The 17,855-nt window shown below is 42.5% G+C and overlaps 1 protein-coding gene across 2 annotated transcripts in view; it reads right to left on the bottom strand.

The window, feature by feature from the left end:
- Positions 1–202: 202 nt before the first annotated feature.
- The window catches only part of rad54b (RAD54 homolog B), a 246,674-nt gene continuing 229,021 nt past the window's right edge, over positions 203–17,855 (bottom strand). For both annotated transcript variants that reach the window (XM_068031594.1, XM_068031595.1), the window contains 3 exons: positions 16,032–16,098; positions 11,760–11,960; positions 203–3,451 (listed from right to left, as the gene is read on the bottom strand). In XM_068031594.1, coding sequence (XP_067887695.1) covers positions 3,228–3,451; positions 11,760–11,960; positions 16,032–16,098 — 492 coding nt within the window. In that variant the 3' untranslated portion in view covers positions 203–3,227. The remainder of the gene's footprint in view (positions 3,452–11,759; positions 11,961–16,031; positions 16,099–17,855) is intronic.

Here is a 17,855-nt window from a genome sequence, read left to right as displayed (position 1 = left end):
TCTACCCAAGCTGATATAAAGTATGAGAGTGTGGCCTTGGTTAATTCATCGCCCATTTGTCTCATCCTCCTTACAGGAAAATCACCTTACTTGATTTGTTTGAGATGAAGAACTAGTCATGTAAGGAATCATGGGGAGTGCTCACCTTTCCTGATGGAATTTGTCATCAGACCGCAATTACAAAGACTCAGCATGTAGACTATTTTACACACATCATACATCACTATTTTAATCACACTAAAGATGCATGTACAAATGTCAATAAAAATGAAAAAATATTTAATTTGTATGAACAAACTGTTCTACCGAGAATAATTTATTTCTTAAATTGGGATTATCTCCACTTTAACAAAAATAAGGAGCTCTCTTGATGGGTCATTGATAAATATATTGTGTAATGGAAAGATCTGGATTTAATCTCTGACCTACATTGAGATAGTTGACCTTAGCAAGGCCAGCAGTTGGGCACTACAATTGGCCTTAGCACCCACAGGCTATGGAGGAAAACAAACAAGAAAAAAAAAAGTCAGTAGTGTTGTGTCTGATCACTATGCATGTTCCCTTTTGGAATGAGCACATATAAATATTGGCTGAAAACAAGCTTGGCTAGTCTGCACCCCATGGCTGACTAACCTGTGAGGGCTTACATATGAATAATTTACCATTTGGGCAAGGGTGCCAGAATGCTGCTTGCACCCATGAAATCATATCCTAACAAAGGACATCATTTCTTCACAAGGAATTAGATTGGAGGAAAAAAACTCAATCTACATTTAGCTTCACCCACCACCAATTAACCCACAATATAATTTTCTTTCTAAGAAAAGGGATGGCCAAGTGATAAAAATGCAATTATAAGATGGCTAGAGTCAACATTTAAAAACAGAGGTTGGCACTATTCAAGTAAAGGACTTGTTTACAATTTTAAAAAATTATGGAAATTTGAAGTCCCTCCTGGCTGGTCCACCCACTTTTGGAACTGCTTCAAAACTTTGGGAATTTGTTATTTGAATAATAAAACATTGAAACCTCCCTCCAACATTTTTTGCTCTCCCATCACCCTATGCAACTTCTGTATCTGGCACATTTCCCTGGCTGAAATTGCAGGCAAGTGGCCTGCTCCTACATTTCTACCCAAGCTGATATGAAGTAGGAGTGTGTGGCCTTGGTTAAATTCATCCTCCATTTGTCTCACCCTCCTTGCAGGAAAATCACCTTACTTGATTTGGTTGAGTCATAGTATTTAAAGGGACAGACAGTGATTGTTTTACTTACTCAAAGCTTAATATCATCTGGTAGGAGGTATGTATAAGTGGAATTAGGAGAGATGTTCATAGAACCTGATGTTGATGATTCAGGTTCAAATCAAGTATTTAAACTTAAATGATCATTTGGCACTTTCCATACCTTATCTCCTGAAAAAGTCATTTTTCAGAATCTTGAAAAATTAAGAGGTAAAATGATGCCATATTTTAAATAAATTTGCAGAAACAATCCTATTAAGTAACAAGCTACAAAGCCTGCTAATGGGCCCTGGTTTTCATGAATATGTGCTAAAACCATATTGCTAATTACTACTTAAGCAAGCCTCAAAAATGTAAAATTAAGCTTCTACTGGGTTTGAGATGAAATTTGGGATACTTCAACCTGTGCGGCCTTATTGGAAGAACTTGCTGAATTGTCACTACCACCACTGTGGACAGCATTACATGCAGAGCATTGCTTTTAAGCACTCTACCACTCCTCTCCCACCAAAAAAGGTGATATATTTTGTCTCTGAACTTAAAAATCATTTACTTTTCCCTTCTCACTTAAAATACGCATCTACTCCCTTACATGAAAAGACTTTGGTATGTTGACATGCTAGCTCCTCTAATAATTCAGCAGATAAACTCACACCCTGTGTAGTACTGAGTATAGACCAGGAAGGTTTGATCCCTGGTTTAAGCTGATTTAGTTGAACTCAGCCAGGTGGGAGCTACAATTGGCCTAACTAGCTCAGGGCTAGGGTGGAATTCAATTTGATTACTATCAAGATCACAGCCCACATGACAACAGTTACTGAACTTTAAATTAAATTTAATTATTGGCTGTAAAGCTTTGGGATGTCCTGAGGATGTGAAATATGTTATTCAAGTGCAAGTTATTTCTATCGAATGACCCCTACTGGAAAGTATGTGTGGAGTGTATGTCGACATCACTGTCAGCCAATGAGTTGAAGGCAGAACGGTAATTACGGCCGCCAGCACTTACAGCCAAACAGTGTATTTTACAGCAAAGAACAAAGGAAACCAAGTCTACTTAAACAGAATCTCAACGCACAACAAACACAGCTTGTGTCCATAAAATCAATCCCAGTCACTTACAGCAATATGGTCTTCAGGCGTGATTGACGGGGGAATTATCCAATCATCTTCATTCTGGCTGATGTCACTATATACAGCCAAGTATCTGTGCATGTAGATACCAGGCATAATAGTATTGGGTTAGGCTGTAATGTTCTGGTAAAACAGACTGACAACATATGAGCAAGATATCTGAAGGCTACAGCACCCATAGAAATGCTCCCTCAATTTTCAACACTCAAGACAGTAATTCAACATGGGTTACCATTTTAAGGGGAAGAAAACTGGGATCAATGGAAATAGTAAACCTTACATATTTTTCTTACTCCGTGTGTTAGCAGCATGCAGATAAAAGAGCATTTCATATACTTTTATTATTTTTTGATATTTAAGATGTGACAATGAGTGGAGCCTTTGAGTGCTGTAGATTATTACAATTTCATTGCTGGGCCTCAGTTTGTGTCAGATTGAAGAGATGAAGATTTATACTCTGTGCTGACTGTAAGGACCCATTGTTAAATGACCAATTTACATTACAGAACTCCAAACAATGGGGCATAAGTTCACAATGTCAATTCTCACACCAAATGAACATTAGGAAAATGGTTTGAGTTAAGGGATGTTGCTGGGACATGCTGGAGGCAGGTTTATTCTGCACCTATCCAGACTGATGAACGCTGACACCTATTCCATCAGTGACAGTTCTCAACTTGATGGACTAAGAAAAATTATTATAAAGCAAACCCCATGAACTCAGACAGACTGGGAACAGTACCAAAATCTTTATACAGATTCTACCCAAGCTTCTAAACAAAAGTAAGCAGAATTACAAATTTAAGTCTGAAATTCCACTGTATACGTGTACTCATTTCCATCTTTTCCTCAGCTGGATACAGCCTGTGGTTTTGTTGCGTTTTGAAAGACGAAGGTGATATTTTCTTTAGCTTTTTCAAGAATAGGATCTGGAAAGTGCTGAATTTCTCCAGAAAAGTGCTTCCAGTACATTAGATCAGACATAGAAAGATGTTTCTGGGAATCAGAATCCTCTGAATTGCAGCCTAGTTGACAGGTTCTAGGAGTTGGCGGCTTTTCAGCAGTGAGGTTAGCTAGAATGAGAACATCACTTCATTTAAATAATATTGTTTCAGATGCATTTTTTCACATTTTCACAATGGATCTGATAGCCAAAGGCAGAATTTCACCAGTTTGTACTATCACATTTTTAAGTGTTCACTTTCAGGAATTTCATATAGAACAAGGAGATAGAACTAAAGCAGGTTAGCCAGCGAAGGGAGGGTGAGGGGGAGGAGGGGTTATGGGAGGAAAAGAACTTGAGGGGAGGCGGGGAATCAAGAGGGAGAAATTGAAAGAGCGGCTGAAAAGAAACAGGCAGGAGAAATCAGGAAATAATTCAGATCAGGAAATACTGGTGAAGAGAGGGCAGAATCTGAGAAAGGCAAATCAACTAAATCAGGCAGATTTAAAAAAAATCACACAATGAGATACAGTAAGGCACAGTTAACACATTATATGGTCTGACATCAACAAGAATAAAGGGAGGGTTGCAGGATGTGCACATAGATTTTCAAGGCAGCACCAGGCCCAAAAACCACTGTTAAATCCTACTTGTGTGGCATAATTTATATAATGGTTTTGGCCTCTAAGACAGTGTGATAACATCAGGATGATAATGCTTAGAACTGAACTATTTCACTGTCAGCCAACTATTTATTTGACCACTGAGCTTTCCAGCTCTGTATCAGTGATATTAAGGAGGACTCAGCAATCAAGCAACACAAGTAAACTCAGGAACCCAAAGAAAAACCCTGTTTCAAAAGGAACAACGGCATAGAAATTTGTTGGTGCTGCGCGCACCTGCAATATAGGCATAAATCAGGTGCTGTGCCCAATATGGTTCTCGGCATGCATGTGCTGACTCTGGAAAGGAAAATTTCTTTTTTACTAATCTTAGAGTCATAGAGTCATTTACGGCATAGAAGGCTAATTGGCCCATCGAGTCCATGCTGGCTCTCTGCAGAGCAATCCAGTCAGTCCCACTCCCCTGCTCAATCCCCGTAGCTCTGCAAGTTTATTTCCTGCAAGTGCCCATCAAATTCCCTTTTGAAATCATTGATTGTCTCCACTTCCACCACCCTCGTGGGCAGTGAGTTCCAGGTCATTACCACGCGCTGTGTAAAAACGTTCTTCCTCACATTCTACTGCATCTCTTGCTCAAAACCTTCAAGTTGTGTCCTCTAGTCCTTGTATCATCAGTTAATGGGAACAGTTTTTTCTTGTCTCACTGATCCAAGCCTGTCATCATCTTGCACACCTCTATCAAATCTCCCCTCAATCTCCTTTGCTCCAGGGAGAACAACCCCAGCTCTTCTAGGCTAACTTTGAGCTGTATTTTAAGAGCCGACGTAAAAAAAATGCGGCCTCCCGCACGGGCACCGCGATTTCAAACGCGGCGGCTCATTTGCATGGCCAGGGCGCCCGCCCCCCCTGCGATGACATTGGCGCCCTTTTTAAACGGCTTACAGCCCTTAATGGAAATGTTAAAATTCCCGAAAAGCAGAAATAAATTACCTTTAAATTCATTTTCCCAACCCCCAATGGATCTCAAAACATTCCTGTCCTTTTCTCCCCCGGAATTCGCTTATAAAGAATTTGACCTCCCCCTGTCACCCCCCCAAAGTTTGGCACCTTTGCCCTTCACCTCTTCCCATTAACCCCCCCTGACCAATCCACAGTGATTTAACCCCGCTCATAAGTGTCGTGCCACATTTCCCCGAACGGGGATTCAAAGGTGCGGCATTGTCAGCCACCCAAATGAAGATCGATGCGGCGATCAAGGAGGCGCTGGGGCCCTCATTAAATCAGGTATGTAGATTAGTTTACATATTGAAATGGGGGCCTTGCCGACGCTGCTGAGATCAGCACGGGGCCCGTCGCCGTCGGGCCTCCACCGCTCCAATCTTCATTGCACCCCCCCTGCCAACGTTCCTGATGGGGGAGGGGCTTTATAATCCAGTCCCTTGTAACTACAATCCTCCATCCCTGGAACCATTCTGGTAAATCTCCTCTGCACCCTCTCAAGGACCCTCACATCCTTCCTAAAGTGTGGTGACCAGAACTGGATGCAATACTCTAGTTGGGGCCTAACCAAAGCTTTATACAATATAATAAAAACAAAATACTGCGGATGCTGGAAATCTGAAATAAAAACAAGAAATGCTGGAACCACTCAGCAGGTCTGGCAGCATCTGTGGAAAGAGAAGCAGAGTTAACGTTTCGGGTCAGTGACCCTTCATCGGAACTGACAAATATTAGAAAAGTCACAGGTTATAAGCAAGTGAGGTGGGGGTGGGGCAAGAGATAACAAAGGAGGTCTAGATTGGACCAGGCCACATAGCTGACCAAAAGGTCACGGAGCAAAGGCAAACAATATGTTAATGGTGTGTTGAAAGACAAAGCATTAGTACAGATTAGCTGTTAATACACTGAATATTGAACAGCAGCAAGTGCAAACCTGAAAATAAAGTGGGTAAGCAAACTGAACAAACTAAGATGAAACGAAAAAAATGCAAAAAAAAGAAAGAAAAAAATAACTAAAAATGAAAGTAAAATGGGGGGCTGTCATGCTCTGAAATTATTGAACTCAATGTTCAGTCCAGCAGGCTGTAGTGTGCCTAATCAGTAGATGAGATGCTGTTCCTCGAGCTTGCGTTGATGTTCACTGGAACACTGTAGCAATCCCAGGACAGAGATGTGAGCATGAGAGCAGGGGGGAGTGTTGAAATGGCAAGCAACCGGAAGCTCAGGGTCCTGCTTGCGGACTGAGCGGAGATGTTCCGCAAAGCGGTCACCCAGTTTGCGCTTGGTCTCCCCAATGTAGAGGAGACCACACTGTGAGCAGCGAATACAGTGTACCACATTGAAAGAAGTAAAAGTAAATCGCTGCTTCACCTGAAAGGAGTGTTTGGGGCCTGGGATAGTGAGGAGAGAGGTGGTAAATGGGCAGGTACTTTGTACTCAATGTCTCTATTTATGAAGCTCAAGATCCCATATGCTTTGCTAACTACTCTCTCAATATTTCGGGCCACCTTCAAAGATCTATGCATATGCACCCCCAGGTTCCTCTTTCCCTGCACACTCGTTTGAACTGTGCCATTAATTTTTTTTTCTGTCAAAATGCTTTATCTCACATTTGTCTGTATTAAATTCCATTTGCCATTTGTCTGCCCATTCTGCTGGCCTATCTATTTCCTGTTGCAGGCAGTTCGTATCATCCTCACCATTTGACGCTCCTCCAAGTTTGGCATCGCTGGCAAATTTTGAAATTCTACTCTGTATTCCAAGATTCAAGCCATATACCTTTTATGTGACACTTTATCAAATGCTTTCTTAAAATCCATCTGGACAACATCCACTGCATCCCCTTCATTAACCTTCCCTGTTATTTCATCAAAACATTCAATTCGATTAGTCAAGCATGATTTGCCTTTTATAAATCTGTGCTGGCTATCCTTAACTAATTCAAACCTTTCCAAGTGCTTGTTGATTTTTCCCCTGATTATTGTTTCTAAAACCTTACCCACCACTGATGTTAAACTAACTGGCTTGTAGTTGCTAGAAATCTCCTTACACCCTTTCTTGAATAAGGGTGTCACATCCTCTGGCACCTCCCCCATATCTAGGGAAGATTTGAAGGATATGGCAAGCCCTTCGCTATCTCCACCCCCACTTCCTTTAGCAACCTGGTATGCGAGCCATCTGGACCAGGTGATATATCTACCCTAAGCACAGCCAGACTTTCCAGAACCTCCTCCCTCTCAATTTTTACCCTATCCATTACCTCGACTCTCTCACTTCGACCGATATGTTGTCAGATTCCTCTTCCTTAGTAAACACTGATACAAAATACTCATTAAGTATTCTAGCCTTGCTCTTATGGCAGAACTTTTCATGTGAACAGAATTGATTTGAGACTTGAAATTCAGACTTGTGTAACAGAATCTTTCTCACTTGAAGTGTTCACAAATTATACTGACATTAATTCTATGATGCTAGCTCCTGTCAACAAACATAACACGATTGGTGTTAGCACAATTTTACTGTCAGTCAACTATTTAATTGACCACTGAAATTTCCAGCTCTGACTAAGTAAAATCTTATATTGAAAACCAAATATCCCAAAATGTTACACTTCTTATATGGTAGCGCAATGCAACAGGATGCCAATGGCTTGAATTTGCTTACTCGTGCTCTTGAACTCATCCAAAACTCTGCTGCCCATATCGAAACTCGCACCAAGTCCCATTCACCCATCATCCCTAAGCTACTTTAGCTCCCGGCTCTAACACCTCGATTTTAAAATTCACATCTTTGTTCTCAAATCCATCCATGGCCTCGCCCCTTCCTATCTCTGTAATCTCCTCCAGTCCTACAATCCTCCATGATCTCTCCACTCCTCCAAATCTGGCCTCTTGGCCATCCTCAATTTTCTTCACTCTACCACTGGCAATTGTGCCTTTAGTTACTTCAACCCAAAGCTCTGGAATTTCCTCCCTAAGCCTCTCGAAATCTCTACCTCTCTCTTCTTTAAGACGCTCCTTATAACCTACCCCATCTGTCCCAATATCCTCTTATGTGGCTTAGTGTCAAATTCTGTCTGATAACACTCCTGTGAAGTGCCTTGGGATGTTTTACTATGCAGAAGGTGCTATAAAAATGCAAGTTGTTGATGTTCCTCAAGATTGGTCTCGGTAGCAGTTTCAGATTTCCGTCAAAGTCAGGAAGGGAACCGAGTAGAAGTTAGTTGTTTCTCCACAGGGAGGGGAGAAAATGGCAGGTGGATCAGCCTAGGCCAGTTCTCAATGGCTGGTCACAGAAATTCGTGCAAACTGATTGATTCTGAGATGGAGAGTCATTAGGGAATATCAACAGGTGATGAGGAAAATGTATTGACTGAGCAGGTGCCTTTGTATGTAAGAAAAGAGGGAACATCCTGGTATTCTTGATGTCAATGATTTAAAGGGACATTGCCCCTCAGTTTTTTTTTGTTCATGGAATGTGGGCATCGTTGGCTAGGCCAGCATTTATTGCCCATCCCTAATTGCCCTAGTGGTGGTAAGCTGCCTTCTTGAATCGCTACAATCCATGTGGGGTAAGTACACCCACAGTGCTGTTAGGAAGGGAGTTCCAGGATTTTGACCCAGCGACAGTGAAGGAACGGCGATATAGTTCCAAGTCAGGATGTTGTGTGGCCTGGAGTGGAACTTGCAGGTGGTAGTGTTCCCATGCATTTGCTGCCTTGTCCTTCTAGTTGGTAGAGGTCGCGGGTTTGGAAGGTGTTGTCTAAGGAGCCTTGGTGTGTTTCTGCAGTGCATCTTGTAGATGGTACACACAGCTGCCTCTGTGCGTCGGTGGTGGAGAGAGTTGAATATTTGTGGATGGGGTGCCAATCAAGCAGGCTGCTTTGTCCTGGATGGTGTCGAGTTTCTTGAGTGTTGTTGGAGCTGCACCCATCCAGGCAAGTGGAGAGTATTCCATCGCACTCCTGACTTGTGCCTTGTAAATGTTGGACAGGCTTTGGGGAGTCAGGAGGTGAGTTACTCGCCACAGGATTCCTAGCCTCTGACCTGCTCTTGTAGCCACGGTATTTATATGGCTACATGGCAGTTCAGTCTCTGTTCAATGCTAACCCCCAGGACATTGATAGTGGGGAATTCAGCGATCGTAATGCCATTGAATGTCAAGGGCGGATGATTAGATTCTCTCTTGTTGGAGATGGTCATTGTCTGGCACATGTGTGGTGCGAATGCTACTTGCCATTGATCAGCCCAAGCCTAGATATTGTCCAGGTCTTGCTGCCTTTCTACACGGACTGTTTCAGTATCTGAGGAGTTGCGAATGGTGCTGTTCATTGTGCAATCATCAGTGAACATCCCCACTTCTGATCTTATGAAAGAAGGAATGTTATTGATGAAGCAGTTGAAGATGATTGGGCCTAGGACACTACCCTGAGGAACTCCTGCAGTGATGTTGTGGAGCTGCGACAACCACAACCATCTTCCTTTGCGCTAGGTATGACTCCAACCAGTGGAGAGTTTTCCCCGATTCCCATTGACTCCAGTTTTGCTAGGGCTCCTTGATGCCATACTCGGCCAAATGCTGCCTCGATGTCAAGGGCAGTCAATCTCACCTCACCTCTTGAGTTCAGATCTTTTGTCCATGTTTGAACCAAGGCTGTAATGAGGTCAGGAGCTGAATGGCCCTGGTGGAACCCAAACTGAGCTTCACTGCACAGGTTATTGCTGAGCAAGTGCTGCTTGATAGCACTGTCGACGACAACTTCCATCACTTTACTGATGATTGAGAGTGGACTTATGGGGTGGTAATTAGCTGGGTTGGACTTGTCCTGTTTTTTGTGTACAGCACATACCTGGGCATTATTCCACATTGCCTGGTAGATGCCAATGTTGTGTCTGTACTGGAACAGTTTGGCTGGGGGCACAGCAAGTTCTGGAGCACTGGTCTTCAGTACTATTGCCGGAATATTGTCAGGGCCCATAGCTTCTGCAGTATCCAGTGCCTTCAGTCGTTTCTTGATATCACGCGGAGTAAATCGAATTGGCTGATGACTGGCATCTGTGACGCTGGGGACTTCAGGAGGAGGCCAAGATGGATCATCAAACCGGCACTTCTGGCTGAAGATTGTTGCAAATGCTTCAGTCTTATCTTTTGCACTGATGGGCTGGGCTCCCTCATCATTGAGGATGGGGATATTTGTGGAGTCAGCTCCTCCAGTTAGTTGTTTAATTGTCCATCACCATTCAAGACTGGATGTGGCAGGGCTGCAGAGCTCAGATCTGATCTGTTGGTTATGGGATCGCTTAGCTCTGTCTATCACATGCTGCTTACGCAGCTTGGCATGCAAGTAGTCTTGGGTTGTAAAATCACCAGGTTGACATTTCATTTTGAGGTATGCCTGGTGCTACTCCTGGCATGCCCTCCTGTCCTCTTCACTGAACTAGGGTTGGTCTCCTGGCTTGATGGTAATCGTAGAGTGGGGGATATGCCGGGCCATGAGGTTATAGATTGTGGTTGAGTACAATTCTGCTGCTGCTGATGGCCCACAGCGCCTCATGGATGCCCAGATTTGCATTGCTAGATCTGTTCGAAGTCTATTCCATTTAACACAGTGGTAGTGCCACACAACACGATGGAGGGTATCCTCAATGTGAAGGTGGGACTTTGTTTCCACAAGGACTGTGCGGTGGTCACTCCTACCAATACTGTCAGATGCGTCTGCAGCAGGCAAATTGGTGAGAACGACGTCAAGTATATTTTTCCCTCTTCTTGGTTTCCTCACCACCTGCTGCAGACCCAATCTAGCAGCTAGGTCCTTCAGGACTCAGCCAGCTCGGTCAGTAGTGGTGTTACCAAGCCATTCTTGGTGATGGACATTGAAGTCATCCACCCAGAGTACATTCTGCACCTTTGCCACCCTCAGTGCTTCCTCCAAGTGCTGTTCAACATGGAGTACATGGAGGATTCATCAACTGAGGGGTGGGGGGGGGGGGGGGGGGGCGGGCGGGTGCAGTAGGTGGTAATCAGCAGGAGGTTTCCTTGCCCATGTTTGACCTGATGCCATGAAACTTCAATGGGGTCTCGAGCAGATGTTGAAGACTCCCAGGCCAACTCCCTCCCGACTGTATAGCACTGTCCTGCCGGTGGAACAGGGGATGGTGTTGGCCGTGTCTGGGATATTGTAAGGTATGATTCGGTGAGTATGACTATGTCAGACTGTTGCCTGACTAGTCTGTGGGACAGTTCTCCCAGCTGTGGCACGAGCCCCCAGATGTTAGTAAGGAGGACTTTGCAGAGTCGATATGGTTGCGTTTGCCGTTATCGTTTCCGGTGCCTAGGTCAATGCCAGGTGGTCCGTCTGGTTTCATTCCTTATTGACTTTGTAGCAGTTAGGTACAACCGAGTGGCTTGCTAGGCCATTTCAGAGGGCATTTAAGAGTCAACCACATTGCTATGGGTCTGGAGTCACATGTAGGCCAGACCAGGTAAGGACAGCAGATTTCCTTCCCTAAAGGACATTATTAAACCAGATGGATTTTTACAACAATCAACAATGGTTTCATGGCCATCATTAGACTAGCTTTTAATTTCAGATTTATTAATTGAACTCAAATTCCACCTTCTGCCGTGGTGGGATTCAAACCCATGTCCCCGCAGGAATACCCTGGGTATCTGGGTTATTGGTCCAGTTTTCCCCATTAACATCTTGGGCTTATTCCTACAGCATGGAGAGGATACTGTAATCATTATTTTGCCTCTTTGCTTTATTGGTATCTAACCAAAATAGGTTTATGCCATTCATCAAGACCCAGTGCTTACCTAACTGCTCTCCATTTCCCAAACAGTCACAGTACAGGAGATCATGGGTAAGGCAGTTAGAGTCTTCATCTAATGCAAAAAGATTTCGAAGTTCTTCTAGGGAAAAGTTGGCATGCTCATTCTTCTTTTTTAGGTCAACCACTGTTCCAGACAAACTTTGTTTACTGACTTGTCGCTGATAAATCTTCTCTTCTATGGTCCCTATAATGGAAGAAGTAATATGTTAAAGTGTGTATCTGATCATGTAAGTGTATTAAGTCTCATTCCTATTTTACCAACTGACCTAAATATGGCCCAATAATATTAAACGGTTATGCAGCATTACATACTGGTCAAAGTTTCACAGTCCAGCTGAATAACTAGGGGAAAATAGATAAATATTTGAAGTAGATGAAGTTACAAGGTTATAGGGAGGAAGTATAATGGTGGGATTAACTTTAGATTACCCGAGCAAAGAACCAGCACAGACACTATGGGCCAAATTTCCTTTATTATGCTTTAAATTTATGTGATTCAATGGCTTCATGATGGAGATCCTGATGATTATGGTTAAGCAAATAATATCTTCTTGGTTATACTGTCAGTGTGTACTCATGTTTGTGCAAGTGACGTAAGGTTTCCACCCCAACCTATATAAAGCTTTTTTTGTGTGAAGGTTACTAAGTTAAATCCAACTTTTCCTTTGGAGGCATTCTGAATCAACCTACAATGTTACAATATGTTGTATTTCATTCTGTACATAGTAGGATAGTGTGTTAGAACCACCAATATTTGACATCATGGAGTGAAGATTTAATCCCCTATTCCACCGAGTTTCCCATCACAGCCTTATTGTTATAGAAAGGCATGAAGCTAAGGCAAGGTACCTCCCTAAAGAAACGGAGATAAAAATAGAGCGAGAGGGACCTGAATAACTTTTGTGCCCAGCTAGTTCAAAAACAGCAATGACAGAGAAAGAAAAGATTTCCTTCATATAGTGCCTTTCACTACCACTAGATGTCTCAAAGTGCTTGAAACCAATGAAGTACAATGTGGGAAATGCAGCAGCCAATTTGTGCACAGCAGGCTCCCACAAACAGCAATGTGATAATGACCAAATAATCTGTTTTTTTTTGTGTGATGTAGATTGAGGAATAAATATTGGCCAGGACACCAGGGATACCTCCCTTGCTCTTCTTTAAAATAGTGTCATTGGATGTTTTACATCCACCTCAGGGGGCATATGGAGCCTTGGCTTAACAACTCATGTAGGCTCCAAAAGTGAAGTCCCCCTTAGTACTGCACTGGAGTGGCATCCTATATTTTTGTGCTTAAGTCCTGGAGTGGGACGTGAACTCACAATCTTCTGAATCAGAGGTGAGAATGCTACCAACTGAGCCACAGCTGATCACTCTCCTCAGTCACACGTTGTGTGGTGCCCAGGAGCATCAGAGGTTAAAAAGAGGAATGAATACGACCTTATGTATATCATATTTTAGATCTCAGTTGAAAGATTAACAATGATCACTGAATAAAAATATGAGACTTGTCACATTGTATTACTGCTGGTCATTCACCGTTGTTAGAGGAAAGCATTATATACCAAAACCAGCAAGCAGCCTTTATCCTAAAATCAAATTACAATTAGAAAAGGAACTTTATTCAGAGAAATCCTTTAACCATTTTGCCCCCTTTTTAATTAAGAGGACAGTTCCTGATTTCCAATTTGATCACAATAATGAACTGGTTAAAATGAGCCACTAAAAGCAGCCAGGAGGGGAAAACCTGCCCAATCCACCCCTGCTTAACTCAGAGGTACTGAAGCCAATTAAAGCCCTCAATACACATTGTCGATCAAATGAAGACTTAATGATCAGCTACTCACCAAATGGAGTCACTGAACTATTAGAGAGTTTTTTTTACTTTATAAAAAGGCACAGTGGGACAAAAAAGAAAGGTAATCACCAAATGAACAGTTAACATGTTGTAAACACAGCAAGGAAAATGTTGTCTGCAGAAAAAAAATACTTTTTTGAAGAAAATGTAGTTTACTTAACCAATTTGAGTTCTTCACGTCACTGTAATTAGTTGTCAAAATTTAACAACATAATTAATCACGGTTTTAAATGCCAGTAAGTTTACTGTTTCTATAAAACTAATTGAAAGTCAATAAAAACCATGGAAAATCTGAGCAGCCAATGACATTTACTGATACACAGATGATGCAACATGACAATTTATAAAGGGACTCAACAGCTACTGAAAGTCATGCCAAATCAGTTCAAAATCTGTAATTTTATGATTTTAAAGTTCCTGAAATGATTGATTTGTACTCACAGACAAAAGGACAGAGACAGATTCGGATGTAAATGTGTCTGCATTTTCTGGTGATTTGTGGGGAATAAAAATGTTGATTTATCAGGAACTTGGATTAACATCAATGCTAAAGTCTAATGAATAGGGTTTCCATAGACAGACAATCTTTTCCATTTATAATTCAAGCTGTGTGTATTTATTAGAGCAAAAAAATCTCCAATGAATAGCCATCAAAGTCTCTGTCTAATAACACCCATAGTGTTTTGGTTAAAAAGTTTCTAAATTTTGTAACTGTTTAGACAGATGGGATGAAAAATGTCCAATTTAAAGCTCTGGTTTATCTGTTGCGGTTTGCACAGCATGCTCCATCTTGTGGCTTGTTATGGTAACAGGTATTACACAGCAGAAAAGGATTTGTTATGGCTGAAACACTACTTCAAGATTGTCAGGCAATCACAGCTTCTCAACAACTACAGGGCACATTTTCTGGCATGAATTTCAACATCTGCTATCTCTGCTCTGGGAAAATATACTTTTACTGGATGTATATTTTGTTTAACAAATGGTAAACTAAAGCAATAAGTAAATCCTCCACTGGAGTTCCACAGAAGTTGTGTTATAACTATTTAAATGCTCAATTTTTGTGTGTATTGACTTGTACTGTTGTATATGATTTCGCCAATGAAACATGACCCAAACACTTGTTTACAAGCTAAGAAATGTTTCGAAAATTAATATTTTTGCTATAAACAGGTGCTCGAGGTAATTTTCTTCAGTATGCAAGCATTTTGCGGCACCTCACCTGACTGTCCCCAAGAAAGAGAGAGAGAGAGTGGGCACCTCACTTGACTGTACCTGGGGAGAGAGTGTGAGTTGGTACCTCACCTGACCATACCTCAGGGATAGATGTAGAAGGGAGAGAGAGAGTCGGCACCAGGGGATAGAGAGAGAGAGAAAGAGAAAAAGAGTCAGCACCTCACCTGACCGTACCCTGAGAAGCTTCCCTTCTGCTGTTTTTTTGTTCTCGCAGCTAGCAAACACTTACCTGAAACAGCATTTTTACAAATTTGTCATGCATCTCATCCCACTAAGAAAAAGATTTCATTTCCACTACTGACCTCCGTTCTAGTCAAAAATGGCATTGAAAACTAAATCCAGGCATGGCCCACCAAATAAGTCCACCAATAGATGCACCATTTATTGTAACATTTTAATACCAGTGTAGTGAATGTAACAATTTTTGATCCATTCGATAGAAGCCATCTGAAATCGCACCCTTCAACTAATCAATCATAATAGTCCAGACAGACAAAACTGCGTATTATTATAGATTTTGCAATTCTTTGCTCTGGATTACTGACCATAGGATTACCTCTTAAATCTCCATCAACATTGAGGCTGAAAAGCGAGAAAAAAAGATACCAAGTAGGAACAGGGATCCTGAACAGGAAGCTGGGCTGATTTTGCTCCTCACTAGCACATGGGCGCCGTAGCAACTTTTACAAGTCTCAAAAAAGGAACTTTATCAAATAGCTTCTGAAAATCAGTCAATTGTGCTCGTTGGATAGCCCACGTCATCCGGCTTATCTCAACTATCCCAGCACAAGTTTTTGCTTCTAAAACTACTGATTACTTGTTTTTGCTACTGTGCTCTTGAGATTAGTATCCTAGGTGTCTGGGGAACCAAATCTGCTCTTTCCATTGTTATAGCACCATGCATTGGTTCTGCAATACGCTATGCCATTGCTCCAAGTGTTAAGATCTCTAAAAAGGTTAATTTTGTTGCTTAACTGAACAAATACCAACAGATTCAGGCTTACTAAGAGACCATTTAAAACAAAATCTTTTTTAAATTGAGAATCATGGATCAATCTGTTAGCTTTCAGCAGGCATTTGAGGAGTCATCAATACTCAAATTATAGATATGTCTGATAATTCTTACAATTATTTATTATGGAACAAGGTATCAAAACAAACCTGTAGTTAGCAGTCTGTAAATGTGCACAGGTCTCCTTTGACCATCTCTCCATACCCTGGCCATAGCCTTGAGGAATAAAAACATAAATTAATATTGTTTAAAATAATAAACTATTACAAATGGACAATAACTGAACAATCCCAAACTCTTTACCAGTCTTACGGAACATCATATCATGTTTTTCCAACCACTTCTGGCACTTCTTGGATTTTTTTACAGCAGTCTTTAATCACTTTTTGTGTGTGTACTGGAGCTCTAAACATTGTACTACAGGTGGTGTTGTTTCCAGTTTTGCTCACGTCATGACATGAAGCTTGGAAGTGTAATAAACAGTGAGGCACATAGTAATAAACTTCAAGAAGACAGTGACTGGCTGGTGGACTGGTAGGACACATGACAGATGAAATTCAATGTAGAAAAGTACAAGGTGAATCATTTTAGTAGGAAGAATGAGGAAGGACAATGGTACAATTTTAAAAGGGGGGTGCAAGAACAGAGAGACCTGGGGGTGTTCGTGCAGAAATCTTTGAAGGTGGCAGGAAAGGTTAATAAAGTATATGGGATCCTGGGCTTTATAAATAGAGACATGGGGGTGGATTTTATGTGGGTGACGGGGGTCTTGGCCACTGGCTGAAGCGTTGGCGAGAGCCCCTCTCGGGGGAAGGCCCTCCGCATTATGTGCCAACTAAGCACTTGAAAGGACAGTGGCAGGCATTCCCCGGGATTAAGGACCCCGGCGATGGACGTCCCGCCTGCTGAGAGCTGCCGACCTACCAGAGGCAAAGGACCCAGGCCACAGGTGAGTCAGAGTGGGAGGGGTTTTGAGGGGTGCAGGTTGTGGGGGAGTGGGGTGTAGGAGAGTGGGCAGCAAGTGCAGGTGGCTCTCAGCGGGCCCCCTACTTCCTGATGCCAGATTCCTTGATCAGGCACTAAGTGCCTTTTAACGAGGGACACCGCCCCACCCCACAGCCAGCAAACAACCCGCATGGGTTTGCTTGTCATGCTGCCTGTGTGGCGACAGGCCAGCCTGCCAGTAGGCTAATACTGGCGGAGGCTGGACGAGGCCCTTAACTGCCCACTTAGAGGCCTCAATTGGCAGCGGAGCAGGAAAGCCGTCCATGGTCCTTCCTGCCACGGACTTAATTGGGATGGAGGTGGGAAGATGGCAGTGCTCCCCCCACCGCCACCATCCCACTTGCTTAAATGCTCTCCCCACCTCCAAAATTGCCGTGGAGGTGAGCATAAAATTCCCCCCATGGAGTACAAAAGCTATGAACTTATGTTCAACCTATATACAATAATTCAGCCCCTGCTGGAGTTTTGCTTCAATTCAGGGCACCACACTTTGGAAAGGACATGAAGGCTTTGGAGAGGATACAGGAGAGATTTACTAGAATGGTTCCCGGGATGAGGGATTACAGCTAGATGAATAGACTAAAGAAGCTGGCATTGTTCTCCTTAGAGGAGGAGAAGAGGAGATTTTATAGAAATGTTTTAAAATCATGAGTGGTTTAGAAACAGTGAATAAAGAGAAACTGTTTCCAAAGGCTGAAGGTCGAATAACAAGAGGACACAGATTTAAGATGATTGGCAAAAGAACCAGAGGTAGCATGAGGAAATTATTTTTACACAATGCATGGTTAGGGTGGTGGATACAAATTCAACAGTAACCTTCAAAAGAGAATTGGATAAATACTTGAAGGGATTATAGGGGAAGAGCAGAGGCGTGGGACTAACTGGATTGCTCTTTGAAAGAGCCTGCAGAGATGGGCCCAATTCCTCCTTCTGTGTTCTACTATTCTATGATTTCCCCAAACTCAATC

Source organism: Heterodontus francisci, chromosome 5, assembly GCF_036365525.1.
Source record: "Heterodontus francisci isolate sHetFra1 chromosome 5, sHetFra1.hap1, whole genome shotgun sequence".
Taxonomy (NCBI): Eukaryota; Metazoa; Chordata; class Chondrichthyes; order Heterodontiformes; family Heterodontidae; genus Heterodontus; species Heterodontus francisci.
The sequence above is the reverse complement of the archived record's forward strand: the minus strand, read 5'-3'. Positions and strand labels throughout refer to the sequence as shown.